This window comes from Phycodurus eques, chromosome 19 (genome assembly GCF_024500275.1).
Source record: "Phycodurus eques isolate BA_2022a chromosome 19, UOR_Pequ_1.1, whole genome shotgun sequence".
Taxonomy (NCBI): domain Eukaryota; kingdom Metazoa; phylum Chordata; class Actinopteri; order Syngnathiformes; family Syngnathidae; genus Phycodurus; species Phycodurus eques.
Window position 1 is genome coordinate 3752188 of NC_084543.1, and position 14082 is coordinate 3766269.

At 43.9% G+C, this 14082-nt stretch overlaps 1 protein-coding gene across 1 annotated transcript; it reads right to left on the reverse strand.

Moving 5' to 3' along the window:
- Positions 1-2406: 2406 nt before the first annotated feature.
- LOC133418205 (sodium-dependent neutral amino acid transporter B(0)AT2-like) lies at positions 2407-11413 on the reverse strand. The gene is made up of 12 exons (XM_061706662.1): positions 11180-11413; positions 10102-10282; positions 9805-9962; positions 9533-9653; positions 9290-9465; positions 8259-8369; positions 7918-8159; positions 6892-7075; positions 6607-6808; positions 6341-6500; positions 5328-5490; positions 2407-5100 (listed from the first exon to the last, which is right to left on the reverse strand). The coding sequence occupies exons 1-12, from the start codon at positions 11270-11272 to the stop codon at positions 4861-4863; spliced, it is 2031 nt and encodes a 676-aa protein (XP_061562646.1). The 5' UTR covers positions 11273-11413; the 3' UTR covers positions 2407-4860.
- Between the last annotated feature and the right edge of the window lie 2669 nt (positions 11414-14082).

The following is a 14082-nucleotide window of genomic DNA, read 5'->3' on the forward strand; positions in this document are numbered from 1 at the left end:
TAATGCGATAAATATTAAAGTGTACGACTCCTGGCTGGATTAAAGAAGGAATTCCACGGGCCAAACTTTGCATACTTGCCGTTCAGAAACAACTCCGCTGCAGGTCTTCGGCCGAGATGGTTCTCAGCGAGCGTGAGGAGCAAGGCGAGGACGACGAGGAGGCGAAGAGGGGAGGAAAGGGCACGGCGGAAGGGGGGGGGGACAGGTAAGGGGGGACAGAGATGACGGAGGGCGACTCCGAAAGGGAACCGTAGCCGGCTCGACGCGCATCCGCCTCGCTGGAGGCTCGGAAGAACGCCGGGGGAAAGCCCGTTGGATCCAGATGATCTAGAAGATGAGATGAGGTTTCTTTTTTTTTTTTTTTTTAGGAAGTGACACTTTTCTCTGATGAAATGACATTGACTTTGCAAGACATTTATGGCACTTATATACCCCTAGTGGATATAAAAAGTCTACACACCCCTGTTCAAATGCCAGGCTTTTATGACATAAAACCAAGATATATAATTTCAAAACTGGTGTGTGTACACCCTCTTAAAACTGCGGCTGTGTTCAGAATTCACCAGTCACATTAGTACTGACTAGAACAGCTGAACTTTATTTGGGGTGACTCAGAGGCACTCCAGATGGTGACCGGTGTGTGCGTGCTCCCGTCTAGCATGAGGTTGAGTGTGTTAGAAAAGTAGTGCTTTGGCACCATTTTTGGGGCGTCGTTTTCATGTCCAAACTTCACTTTATAAATACAGCGGTGCCTTGAGACCACATTTGGGTCGTGCAGACGCTCAAAACTGCTCAATAAGCCGCAGTAATATTAGTTCTTCGCAGAGGATAAAGAATATATGCCTGTGAGTACCGTTATTTCCGTCTGTGTTGCTCCACCCTTTGAGTTCAAATACACGTACACAAAAACATTATTTGTCGTAACGAAATAGTTTTTGGACCAATTAAGTGAAAGAGGATAATTCCAGAGTAGGAATGTGAACTTCTGCCCTCTACCTGGGTCCTCGTGAAGCTGGGTGTGCATGTATGCTTGTTTGTTGTAGAACTTGTAGTAGATGCAGTACACGACCGCCATGAGGACGCACGTGCCAGCTGCCGCCGCGATAAAGATGCCGACCTTGGCGTTGTCTTGGTCTACATGGACAGTCGCCGAGGTAAAGAGATCCATATGCCACTTGTTACTCTCGACTTTGTCAAAATACGTTTGCCACCTTGTGCTCATTACGGACTCACGTGCGGGTTTTGCATTGAGATGGCTCGTCTCCCGGCTCCTCCGCGGAGTCGGGATGCGCGCCGGCGGAGGCTGCGCCGCCGGGTCCCGGTGGGTGTCGAGGGTGCGCCCGCTGCAGCTGACGGGAAGCAGCAGCAGCAGCAGGACGAGCGGCGAAAGGAGGTCTGCCATGAAGGTCGACGAAAGCACGCTGACAAATGGAAGAGGAACGTGAGCCGTTTCAAGCATTTATTTGATAGCCTTGATATCCAGCTTCAGATCCGTGAACTAGTATGTTCTAGTACTCCCTAGAAAGACACTTTAGGAAAGCGGTAGAACTACTAGGGCGGGCTAGTCGAAGAAATCTCACGATTTTCCACTATTTGTGGCCCTTATGTCTTACTAGTACAACTATAACTTTAAGGTGGATATCGAATAAATAAGGTCCACATACTAGTAGTACTCTGTACCCTCACTAATAAGGCAATTCAGCGTACTAGTAGACTACTGTCATACTAGCATATTTTTGCACGTCTTACTAGTAATGTTTTTACCAATACTAGTACTAGTTGTTGTTCTTGTGTGCTGAATTGTCTTATTATTAAGGACAAAGAGCGTACTAGTAAACGGATCTTTAGCTGGATATCAGGAATATCGACTAAATGTTGAAAATGTACCCCGCATCCTAGTCAGCTTTTGACAAGTGAAAATTCTCCCTCGTACGAAGACTCATTTTGAACATTTAAAAGGGATCATGTGAATTGTGCCTACCTGAGGTGGAAGCAGGAGTCCGTGTCGTTTGTCCTGTCTTGACTTCACCAGAGAACGCGCAGCCAAGACGACGGAGCTCCCGAGACACCGAGTTTCCACGGGGGGGGGGGACACGTGCGAGTAGTCTTCCACGCAACAAGCACGCAAACACAGACACGAAGAACTAAGAACTAACATGTTCAAAGCACATATTGCGTCACTTTCAAATGCAAAAAAACAAAAAAAAAAGTTTCATGCTTAACGTCAAAATGGCACAGCCTTGGAAGAACACCAAATGCTCAAGAACTTACAAATATTGCAATTATACATATAAATTACAATGTAAATACTGTGTTAGGGGGTCACTGGCCCCCCGCTGCTCCCCCTGAAGAACTGCCACTGTTAACCATAAGGTGAAAAAAAAAAAGGGAGCAAAATGTGTTCAAAGAACTGCTTTAATGAGAAAAGGTTTTCATAAAAAACATTACATAAAGGCAAATTCCATTTGTTCAAATGTTAAAAACTTTACATGCCACAAGTGTTTTTTTTTGTTTTTTTTTATAAACAAAATTAAGGCCACTTGACATCTGTACATTCATCTTAAGCAGTAAACATGTACATGAAACAACACCTTAGCTCTAATAAACCTATTAATATATATATATATATATATATATATATATATATATAAAAATCCGAATAGTCCAACATGAATTGGAATTAGAGTCTGGTCAATGTCTTCATGTTGAAAACTGAAAATATGACCTGTGGAGTGAAACCGATTTTTACAAACACCATTCAAAAATAAATAGGCTTCTTCCTTGACCATAATAATAATAATCTCTGAAAGCTTTGAAAGGACGGGTTGCTAAAAATGGCCCACATAATACATTTCTACAACCCCAATTCCAATGAAGTTGGGACGTTGTGTTAAACAAATAAAAACAGAACACAATGATTTGCAAATCATGTTCAACCTATATTGAATTGAATACACTACAAAGACAAGATATTTAATGGTCAAACTGATACACTTGATTGTTTTTAATCAAATAATCATTCATTTAGAATTTTATGGCTGCAACACGTTCCCAAAAAGATGCGACAGGTGGCAAAAAAAGACTGAGGAAGTTGAGGACTGTTCATCAAACACCTGTTGGGAACATCCCACAGGTGAACAGGCTCATTGGGAACAGGTGGGTGCTCGGATTGGGTAGAAAAGGAGATTCCCTGAAATGCTTAGTCATGCACAAGCAAAGATGGGGCGAGGTTCACCTCTTGGTGAACAAGTGCGTGAGAAAATAGTCGAACAGTTTCAGGACAATGTTCCTCCACGTACAATTGCAAGGAATTTAGGGATTTCATCATCTACGGTCCATATCATCATCAAAAGGTTCAGAGAATCTGGAGAAATCACCGCATGTTTGCGGCAAGGCCGGAAACCGACATTGAATCCCCGTGACCTTCGATCCCTCAGGCGACACTGAATCAAAAACTGACATCAATCTGTAAAGGATATCGCCGCATGGGCTCAGGAACACTTCAGAAAACCAATGTCAGTAAATACAGTTCGGCGCTCCATCCGTAAGTGCAACTTGAAACTCTACTATGCAAAGCAAAAGCCATTTATCAACAACACCCAGAAACGCCGCCGGCTTCTCTGGGCCCGAGCTCATCGAAGATGGGCTGACGCAAAGTAGAAAAGTGTTCTGTGGTCCGAGGAGTCTGCATTTCAAATTGTTTTTGGAAACTGTGGACGTCGTGTCCTTCGGGCCAAAGAGGAAAAGAACCATCCGGACTGTTATGGACGCAAAGTTCAAAAGCCAGCATCTGTGATGGTATGGACCTTGGTTAGTGCCGATGGCATGCGTAACCTACAAATCTGTGAAGGCACCATTAATGCTGAAAGATACATACAGGTTTTGGAGAAACATATGCTGCCATCCAAGCAACATCTTTTTCATGGACGCCCCTGCTTATTTCAGCAAGACAATGCCAAACCGCATTCTGCACGTGTTACAACAGCGTGGCTTTGTAGTAAAAGAGTGCGGCTACTAGACTGGCCTGCCTGCAGTCCAGACCTGTGTCCCATTGAAAATGTGTGGCAGCATTATGAAGCGTAAAACACGACAACAGAGACCCCGGACTGTTGAACAGCTGATGGTGTACATAAAGCAAGAATGGGAAAGAATTCCACCTACAAAGCGTCAACAATTAGTGGCCTCAGCTCCCAAATGTTTATTGAATGTTGTTAAAAGAAAAGGTGACGTAACACAGTGGTAAACATGACCCTGTCCCAACTTTTTTGGAACGTGTTGCAGCCATAAAATTCTAAGTTAATGATTATTTGCGAAAAACAATAAAGTGTATCAGTTTGAACGTTAAATACCTTGTCTTTGTAGTGTATTCAATTAAATCATTGTATTCTGTTTTTTATTTATGTTTAACACAACGTCCCAACGTCATTGGAATTGGGGTCGTATTTATAAAAACTCACAAATGACCGAGAGGCTCATGATTTCATTTGTCTTACATTAACTATTCACATAGAGAAGAGTTTCGGGTTGGCAAGACGGAGGAAAAACATCAATCACACTTGTAAGCAACCTCGACAAAGGACCGTGAATCACTAATGTTGGTCAATGAATACGGTGTTGCCAGTGGCAACACAAAGTAAGCTTATCTTTGTAACTGTGGGTAATGGGAATGAATACAGCGGCCTGAATCTTCCGTATCGAGAACGCAGTACGTCACATGGCTGCTGATTATGGCAATGACCCCATGAAACATCCCCAAATGAAATTGTGTTGCTCAAAGGCCACATGCTTGAAAAACAAATTGACACGCTCAAAGTGCAAATATTAACTTTGGATAGGTCATTTTGTACCGAACATCCCGATTTAGGCTGAAGCCGCGTCCCCGCTCCATTGGTTGGCGTTCGACACATCGGTCATGGGGGTTTCATTCTTGGTGCTGACAATTCTGTACTCGTCCGCCGCTATCCCGCCGGAGCGAGCCCTGTTCCTGTCCTGCACAAGAGTGTAGACGAAGCCCAGCGGGACGGGCAACATGGCAAATATGATGAGCGAGGCTAAGACGGCCAGAGCCCAGCCCGGGTATGGCACCGCCCGCTCAGAAACCTGCAAAATCAATGAGATACGCCAGTTGAGTAGAGAAAAAGCTTTGGAGCACCTCAATAGACCATGAGCGGTTTATTGTGTGATAACATTAGACTAGTTAACTTACACTGACAGTTAATGGTGGCTCAATTAACTAAATGAAGTCAGTGGGAAGTGTTGGTTGCAAAGTCGACCAAATCACACCAGGTCGCGGTTGGCCTGCGATGTCGCAGTGTAATGCTTCGTACCGTCTCTTGATGCCACTCCATGTAAGTTGGCGCATTGATGAACATGCGAATGCTCGTAGCTCCGAGCAGCGCCAACATGGCCGGCTGGCAAATGTACTTCCACAGGTACTTGTAGACCGCAGACGGACGCCAACCCAGCATCCCCTCGATGTCGTCCAGAAACCTTTCACAAACCAAATCCAAAAACAAACAAACCCACCACCTTCACATGAGGCTCACGAATAGTATTAGCTAGCATAAACAAGTCACTCACAAGTAGTAATAACAATTTGTTCCGTGACCACGCTCCTAACTCAAAACACTTGTATCGCAAATCAATAAAATGAATGGAAATGCTGTGAATCTATTTACTCCCCCCTCCCCCCAAAAAACGCACAAATTGTGTATTTTAATGAGGAAAAATCGCAATCAATAATATTGTACTTTCCGTAGAGACGTACTGTACAGTAATGACATAAATAGAATTAAAAGAAGTTTTTGTCACTGCTTTAAATAAATGGCCATCGTTCTGCACCATCTGGTGTGCCCGCCTGGGCTACCTGGGGGCCGTATAAGACAGCTATACTGTTCATTTGAGACATTTAACTCCTCTCCTTGCTCATCACAACAGCAGTAATACTGGTATTCTACGCAGAGGATAAAGAATATGAATATTATATTGGCCGTCTGCATGTGTTGTTGCACCGTTTGTGTTCAATCCTTCGCTTAAAGCGTTCAACCACCGCAGCATAATGTTACTTAGCATTAGTATTAGGATAGCGGACTGAAAAGCTACGCTATCTGGTTGTTTAAAATAATAATTATCTTTGTTTTACATTTACTTTTGACAGTAAACTTGAACTGGGATTGGCAATAAAACCAAGTTCACACAGACGTTGCGGCTTTGCGCATTTGTAAAAAAAAAAAAAAAAAAAAAAAAAAACAAGAAACCCCAAAATACGACCCAGTCCGAGCACGTACCGAGCTTAATGGAAAAAAAACGTGTCGAAAATAGGGGGATAAACAGTCCTCACCTGTCGGCGCCATACAGCCAAGACACGCTGAAATTCTCAAACACCACCACGATGATGAGAGGCAAAGTGGCTGAGTAATCGTCGAACATCATGACGAAGTAGTTCCCGCAGCGTTGGGTGAACAGCAGGCCAATCAGGAAGCCGATGAGGCAGCTCAAAACTGTTTTAAGTCAAAAAAGAAGAAATGTTCGGATACACGCAAATACTTTCTCCCGCCGGCCACGAATGCGCAAAGGCGAGGTGAAAGCGCTGGCGTGACAGTGAACCTGTGAATTTGGTCTTGTTGTTTGCCAGAGTCTTGAAGCGGTCCGTGAGCGGGGCCAGGATGCCTTCCATGGTGCCGAACATGGTGCTGAGGCCCAAGTTGAGCAGCATGAGGAAGAAGAGCGCAGACCAAAAGGGACTACCGGGCAACAAAGACATGGCCTCGGTGAAGACGATGAAAACGAGGCCCGTCCCCTGCACACCCTGAACACAAACACACAACCGCGCTGCAAGGTGTTGTGCACGCGAGACAAATCAATCATGAAGTTCCAGTTGGAAAACTGCACCTTCTGCATCTCCTTTTCCAGGTCGCACTCAGATATGTTGTCTGGGATGCGGCTTCTGTGTTCTTCGAACCAGCTCCTGTACGCCTCCAGGCCGAAAGAGCCGGGGTCCGAGTGGTTGAAGCTTGGCAACATGCTTTGGTCCGCATCACCGCTTTGGGCCTGCGCCAACAGCAGCTTCAGGTTCCTAAGGAAAGACCAAAAAAAACAAAAAACAAAGAGGCAGATTGTCTCGTGAGCTCAACTCAAGGATCTAAGACGTTTTCTGTGTCCACAAAAGGCCTATATCTCTCAAATATTGCTCACAAATCTCTAAATCTGTGTCGGGGTGCACTTCTACTTTGCCGAGAGAATCCATTAACCTCAAAGGTGCGGCATAATAAGATGCTAATTAGACCGCATGATGCTTGCCACACTGATAAGACTTCCACCCCAAAAAGATTGAATGCTCTAATATAAGGCAAAGTATTAGTTTGAGGGTGTGCATATTGATGCAACCGGGTTAATTATGTTTTGTTCGTCCCAAGATTCTTTTTTTAAAAATGCATCAGTACACTGCTGGACACTTTATATTGCGTAATGACTCGCTGTCCTTTCGTGTTTACATCCGAAATGAATATTTTGTTCTCGTCGCATGTTTGCTGTAGTACTAGCGGCTTTATCTACCGGACACAAAATTTGCGTGTGTTTTAATATAGCTGATCAATTGAAAAAAAATCTGGGGGGGGTTTTGATTTGTACAGGTAATAGGTCACACAAATGGTGGAAAAGGTTTTGACATGATTTATTGAGATCTTTTTTTTGTTTTTTTTCGTATCCCAACAATTTGATTTTTTTTTTCCCCCCTCATTTTGTCATGACAGGGTGGTGTGTGCAGCATTTTAAAGGGAAAGGGAATTGATTCCATTTCAGAATGCGGAAGCACAGTGAATACTACACCAATGCCCTTTAAAGCTTTGTAGTTTATGTTCCGGATTTTAGGACACCGTTGTGTGTTTAATTGAAGCGATATTTCGAGGATTTCCATACCTCACCACACACTCCAAGACAATCTTATTGGCACGGAAGCCGAGCACGGCGAACACCACCAGGGTGGCAAGCACTGATGTGAAGAAATTGATGAACGACACGGTGTAGGCATCGCGGTGGCAGTTGTTGCTCTTGGGGTTGTAGGAGGAATAAGCGATAATGGATCCGAAGCCCAAGCCCAGAGCGAAGAAGACCTGGGTGGCCGCCTGGCGCCACACCTGCATATTGGCCCAGAGCTCCATCTGTGCATGCGGAGAAACACCACCGTGAGCCAATCGGGTCGACTGTGCGAAAAGAAGTGCCGCCCCCTTCGATAGAACTCGTGTCAAATCCGCCAGTACCTTGGGGTAGAACATGTAGGTGATTCCTTCCAAGGCCCCGTCAAGGAGAAGACCTCGTACAAGGAAGCAGAACAGCACCACGTAGGGAAAGATGGAGGAGAAATACATCACCTAAGAAGTTTGAAAGAAGGAGCATATTTCTCAGATAAGCCCAAACCTCAGAACTGTGACACAGATGTGCTGCTAAACATTATACTGTCGCCGTTTGGCGGAAACCTTGTCCACACGCCGTACGGGAGTACCTTTTAGTTTTCTGCAACTCAATTGGCCGATATGCTAAGTTCCCTTTACTGTTAATGCCAATTTATAAAACATGTCGGGCATAATCAGAAGACTCGTGGGCGCCGAGATGTGTATGGCAACAGAAGAAAATGTATACAATTCTTAGTATAGAAATGGGATTTACTAAGCGGATCCAAATATACACATCGTAACAATAAACAAAATTGCGCGCTTAACAGAAACTATTTAAATGAAAAAAAAATTGTCTTTATAAAAAAAAAAACGGCCCTTTTCGTCCTTTACAGTGTCTGTCAAATGTGCTTTCATTTTTTCAGCAGTTTGACCAGCCGGGTCAATACCGACAACGTGTCGTCACGGTGTTCGATTCCTTGGGCTGGGAAATCTCATTTCAAAATAAGATGCAATCAATATTTATTCACATTTGCTTGTGTTTATAAGCCCGGGTTACACCCGTTTGTCCAAAACAGGGTATAATTTTCACAAATGGATCTTATTGGTCCGTTATTTTTAACGTATTATTAACCAACGTAAAGTATTCAAATTAGCTTGAGAACAAATCTATTAACGCTTTTGCACGCTCTGAGAAATGTTGTTAGAATCCTCTTCCCTCAGTCTGCGGGAGCCGTGCAACATTATATCGCCTCAAGATTGAAAGTGCAGGTGCTTTTTAGAGACAACGCGTGAAAATAGCGACGTTAGCTACACGTGAGTGAGCCTGTTTCGTTGAAAATGGAAAGTGGTTTGCTTTTGTGAAGAATTCAAAGTTGAGAGTTGGAGAGTTGCGGCACCTTGACGGAGCTCTTGATCCCCTTGAACATTCCCAGGCACACGACGACCCAGGCGGCCAGCAGACAGCCGACGACGTACGGGTTGAACGAGCCCGTGTCGTTGATGGAGTCGCTGATATCCAACGCTTTGCGGTACCAAAAGTAGGACGTCGTGGAGTTGGCCTGACATTTGTAAACTGTAAAGAAACCATTGTCGCGATGATGTTTTTGTCTGCAAGGACCCGACGCGAGAACTGCACGTACGTGTCACGTTCGCCTCCTCTGGACACCTTGTCCAAGGTAAAGGGGACTGAAAGGAGTTGCCGAGGTAGAAAAGGCTCCATGCGAGGATTACGTTGTAGTAGAGAGCCACAAAGAAGCAGACCTGAGGGAATACAATGATCACAAATTATGAATAAGAATAGGTAACCGTATGATTTTGGAGGTTGTTGTGTTTCCCAACCTTTGTTGTTGTGTTGCCCAACCTTTATTGACAAACTAGATCCCGATACCGAGAACATTTTAACTTCATTTACCACACAGCTGGAGTAGCCAATCCCTACAAGCCGTGGGGAGATGGACTTCCACACGCCGATGCTTCCCTGCCGGATGGCCTGACCGGCAGCCAGCTCCAGGAAGAACAAGGGAATACCCACAACCAGCATCATCAGCACATAGAGCAACAAAAAAGATCCTGAAGGGATACAGGGAATAACAAGCAGTGAGTCCAAGTACTTATCAACATAAAAGTGTCATTAAAAAAAAAATAAAAAAAAAAAAAATATATATATATATATATATATATATATATATATAGACACACACACACTCACCTCCTCCATTTTGATGGCACAAATACGGAAACCTCCAGACGTTGCCAAGCCCAACGCTGAATCCCACTTGAGCCAAAAAGTACTCGATTTTACTGTTCCAGCCTGCTCGGGCTTCAGGCTCAGTGGAGTCTTGGTTATCTTCTTGACAGTGCGCCTCCGCCTCCGAGAGCTGCTTCTCCATCTAGAATAACGCAAAAGTCTTATTAAAACCAACAAAGTCAGACTAACAATATATTGAATAGCAGTAGCTTGTAAAATGAGAACTGAGCAATAAACTAGATTAAAGCTATAATCAACTATTTTTTTGTTTAAGAAAAAAAAAAAAAGAGTGATTTCCACCCAAGCCACTACAAGAATGCTGATTAAGCCTACCATCTTCTGACACATCTTGCTACATTTTTCTTTTTTTTCTTTTTTAATATTTAGTGACTATCCTATACATTCCCATGCCGGATCACTTGGTGGCGTAGCGGACATACATTTTTTTTTAACCTACTAAAAGGCAGGCCCAATTATGGACAGCGAGCAGGTCGACCGAGCCAGAGAAAGGAGAACGCAATTGAAGCCACATGTCGGACGAGAACCCCCAAAAACATCCGAAGTGGATCCTACCACGAAGAAAAAGCCTGCTCCTAGTTCGGATGAAGGATTATTAGTAAAGATGGAAAGTGTCAAAATGTTTGAGGTGCACTCTTGAAGAGACGCGGGGCTGGGGGTCGCAAAGGTCGTGCGCGGTTGGGAGGAGGCGGATGAGCCCGGACAAGCATTTCGACGACGTCATATCAAAGCGACGAAGGCTTGGTTGTAATGCCGAATTCCAGCGTTAGGGGGCGCCAGAAATCGCGAATTATCAAATTTAAAATGCTTCACGACGTGACAATACTCAAATACAAAGAATCAGTCAAAAGTAGGAATACACAAATACATTTTATGCTCCCATTTTTTTAAACAGTTTAATCTTGTAAATGCTCAACATTTTTACTATTATAGTAACTTTAGATATTGAGAAACGTTAATGAACCTTTGCGTATTGCCATGACCTGGACTGCCTGAAAATGTACATAGACACAATTGTTACCTTTTTATTGATATTGTGGAAGTACGTTCCAAATGAAATGGGTAATGATGCTATTAGGCTAACGATGTTCAGGTTGACGTTATTCCTCGGCATCGTTTATCGCCGAAAACACGTCCATTTGCAGCCTTTGACTCGAACACGGACCCCACGCAAACTAACCTGAGCAAGATGTGCTGGTAGAAAACAAAAAAAAAATAGTACTAGCGCGTTTTTCTAAACTGTTCCGAACCGCGTGCTGAGCACACCTACATGTTGTCTCGCCATGCTGCACTATTTGCATATACTGGCCACTCCTGCCAGAGTAGCATCTGCTCCATTTGCACACCGATTGAGGAGTAGCTGTAACATTTGCACAACCGACATTGTCCCAGATGATCGCACTACTCGTCACTTTAAACCGCATACACTCCTTGAAGTCTCACCGCCCTTTGCACAATGGTCATTGCACCGGACTATTGCAATATTAGCCGTTCGAACTGCTCTAAGTGCTCGAGGACTCTGCATCTTTTTGCACAATTGTTTTTTGTCAATGTCTTGATGTCCCCAAAGTGTTCTGTAAATTGACTGTCTGTTGTACTAGAGCGGCTCCAACTGCCGGAGACAAATTCCTTGCGTGTTTTGGACATACTTGGCAAATAAAGATGATTCTGATTCTGATGGTGCGTTCACTGGCATTGTTGTGGCTTCATCTGAAAGTCGTATTTTACTGTACCCGGCTGTTTTAAAAGCTTCCACTTTTCACGAGGAAACTGCTATTTGGATTTGTAATAATCACTTATACTGAACGTATTTGAAAGCTCACTCTGCAAGGGCCCTGAAGGCATCACAATATACTATTTCCGAACATAAATGTTACGTCCTCGCCCCCGTGCTGCATTCACAAGCTTTGTTGGTTGTCGGTAAAAGTGAGAAGCGATGATTTAAACCGGAAAGTATACAAGTAAACGTCACATTAAAGCCAATATTCAACTGTACTCAACTGTACTCAACTGTCTTAGTGGGAGACATTTTTTATAATAAAATTGACAGTTATACTTGTAGTTATAGTCGAAAACTCACACCAAGAGGCTAAATCTCCTACGTCCACCGGGGCCTCGAACTAGGCACAATCTAACATCCACATTTATTACGTAAACTGGTTGTAAGAAAATTACAAACGCATGCATCATCATTGAAAACATGTCCAAAAAGTAGTTTTAGTTCGATCACATCGTATTTAATTTAAACTGTTACAAAATATACTTTCACTTTGTGCGTTTGCGTGTTTTTGTAAGAAAAGTAACGTTCATTGAACCATCGCCTTTGAAATTCAGCCCCCCCCACTTAATCGTTATTAATCCACGGAATCTTTGTAAAGTTTCCTATTGTTTTAAAGAAAAAAAACACTCAAACGCAAGATGACGCAATACCAGCGGCACGACCGTGCACGTCCGATCCCAATCACTAAAGCAATGATTCGTTAATTAAAAAAAAAAAAAAAAAAAGTCTTACAATCAGTTTTCATTTCCATTGCCAGTCTCGACCGTGTCGACACGAGTGAGTGTTCATTCCGCAGGGCGCATCGTCACCCGCTTTGCCACGTATGCCCGCTTTTAAAGTCCCAAACAAAATGTGACCGCACTTGAACGCACACACGCTTCACCTATTCAAATGTCGTAAATACCTTATTTGTAGAAACAACAGCTGGGGGGAAACGTCCTGAAGACAAAAGTCAAGTATGTTGGCGTTGCTTTGCTGCCACTTGTCCCAACTCCGCCTTTCTCCTTCACGAGTGCACGATGGAGGCTTGTTGTGAAAAGTGACACCTGAACGCCACTTCGTATTGCATTTCCCCTCAGAAAACGCATAAGCCCACTGACTAGTTGGAAATGGTACAAAGAGGTAAGCGGTGACCTGCCCAGAGGTTAAAAAAAAACAAAGATACCCGAAAAAGAATCTACATTTTAGAAAGCAGTGTCCAGATTTTAAAGCCCATGGAAGCTGGACAGAAGAGTCAAAACCACACATTTATGAGAACCTCTGCAAACAAATATTCGGTTTCCACTGTAGCAAGAATCCTACAAAAGTGTTTGGCTGTTACATCTGCCTCAGGGGCGCTACTTCTAATGAGTCAAAAGTTTACGATGCACTCTTGTTTCGAGATCCGAGTCCATGATTCCTTTTGAAACTTGAATTGTTGCGTGCTTTCATTTCAGAGTCATCGACCAAACACCTGTTGGCCAAGTTTGCCATTCCGTTTCTTGTTGGAGAGCAGCGAGTTGCGCAAAAAAAAGTCGTGCAACACTGCACCGTTTCGATGATGGATGTGGTCGTCGACAATCGTGCATTTTGTGATCATCTTTGTTCAGTTGTGTGGCCTCAGTATACATAATGATGTGGCCGTGTAGTGTTTGGCTTGAGGGAGGGAGTTTGTTTCTGTCTGAGTCAGCGAGTGAAAAATAAAAGAAACAATATCTACCCGGTCGATAAGATCGGCCCAACTGATGGGGGGGGGGAAAAAAAAAAAAGGTACAGTTGCACGTGCATTCAATGGTTTCCAGAAGGCCAAATGAAGTTGAACTGTAAAGCTTATATAATGCATTTGAGGTTATCCTGAAATGTCCCCACAAAGTCCCATATCCCGAACTTTTTGTGAGTTACTTAATGTCGGTTTGACTTCAAAAAGGTTCGGGGGGGGGAAAAAAAAAAAAAGTTGTCCTATTCCCCGTCAGTGACGGCGTGCCGGGCCTTCAGGCGCCACGTCATCACTTTGCTCCCTTCGTCGTCGCCCCTGGCGACGACCCCTACACGTGCGTCAACACCACACAGGAGATGAGGGCACGATTCCAGCGAGGGCGGGCAGGGCAGGATGGGAACGGCAAAAGTTGACACACCTCTGTTCTGCTAAAAAGCATTTAGGGCAG

What these genes read in the sequence shown, in the direction of transcription:
- LOC133418205 (XM_061706662.1), bottom strand. Translation starts at nt 11,272, where the DNA reads ATGCCGAGGAATAACGTCAACCTGAACATCGTTAGCCTAATAGCATCA. An exon ending in GTGCCATCAAAATGGAGGAG is followed by an intron (nt 9,963 to 10,101) that starts GTGAGTGTGTGT and finishes GTATCCCTTCAG; the next exon opens with GATCTTTTTTGTTGCTCTAT. An exon ending in TGGAGTGGCATCAAGAGACG is followed by an intron (nt 5,101 to 5,327) that starts GTACGAAGCATT and finishes TTGATTTTGCAG; the next exon opens with GTTTCTGAGCGGGCGGTGCC.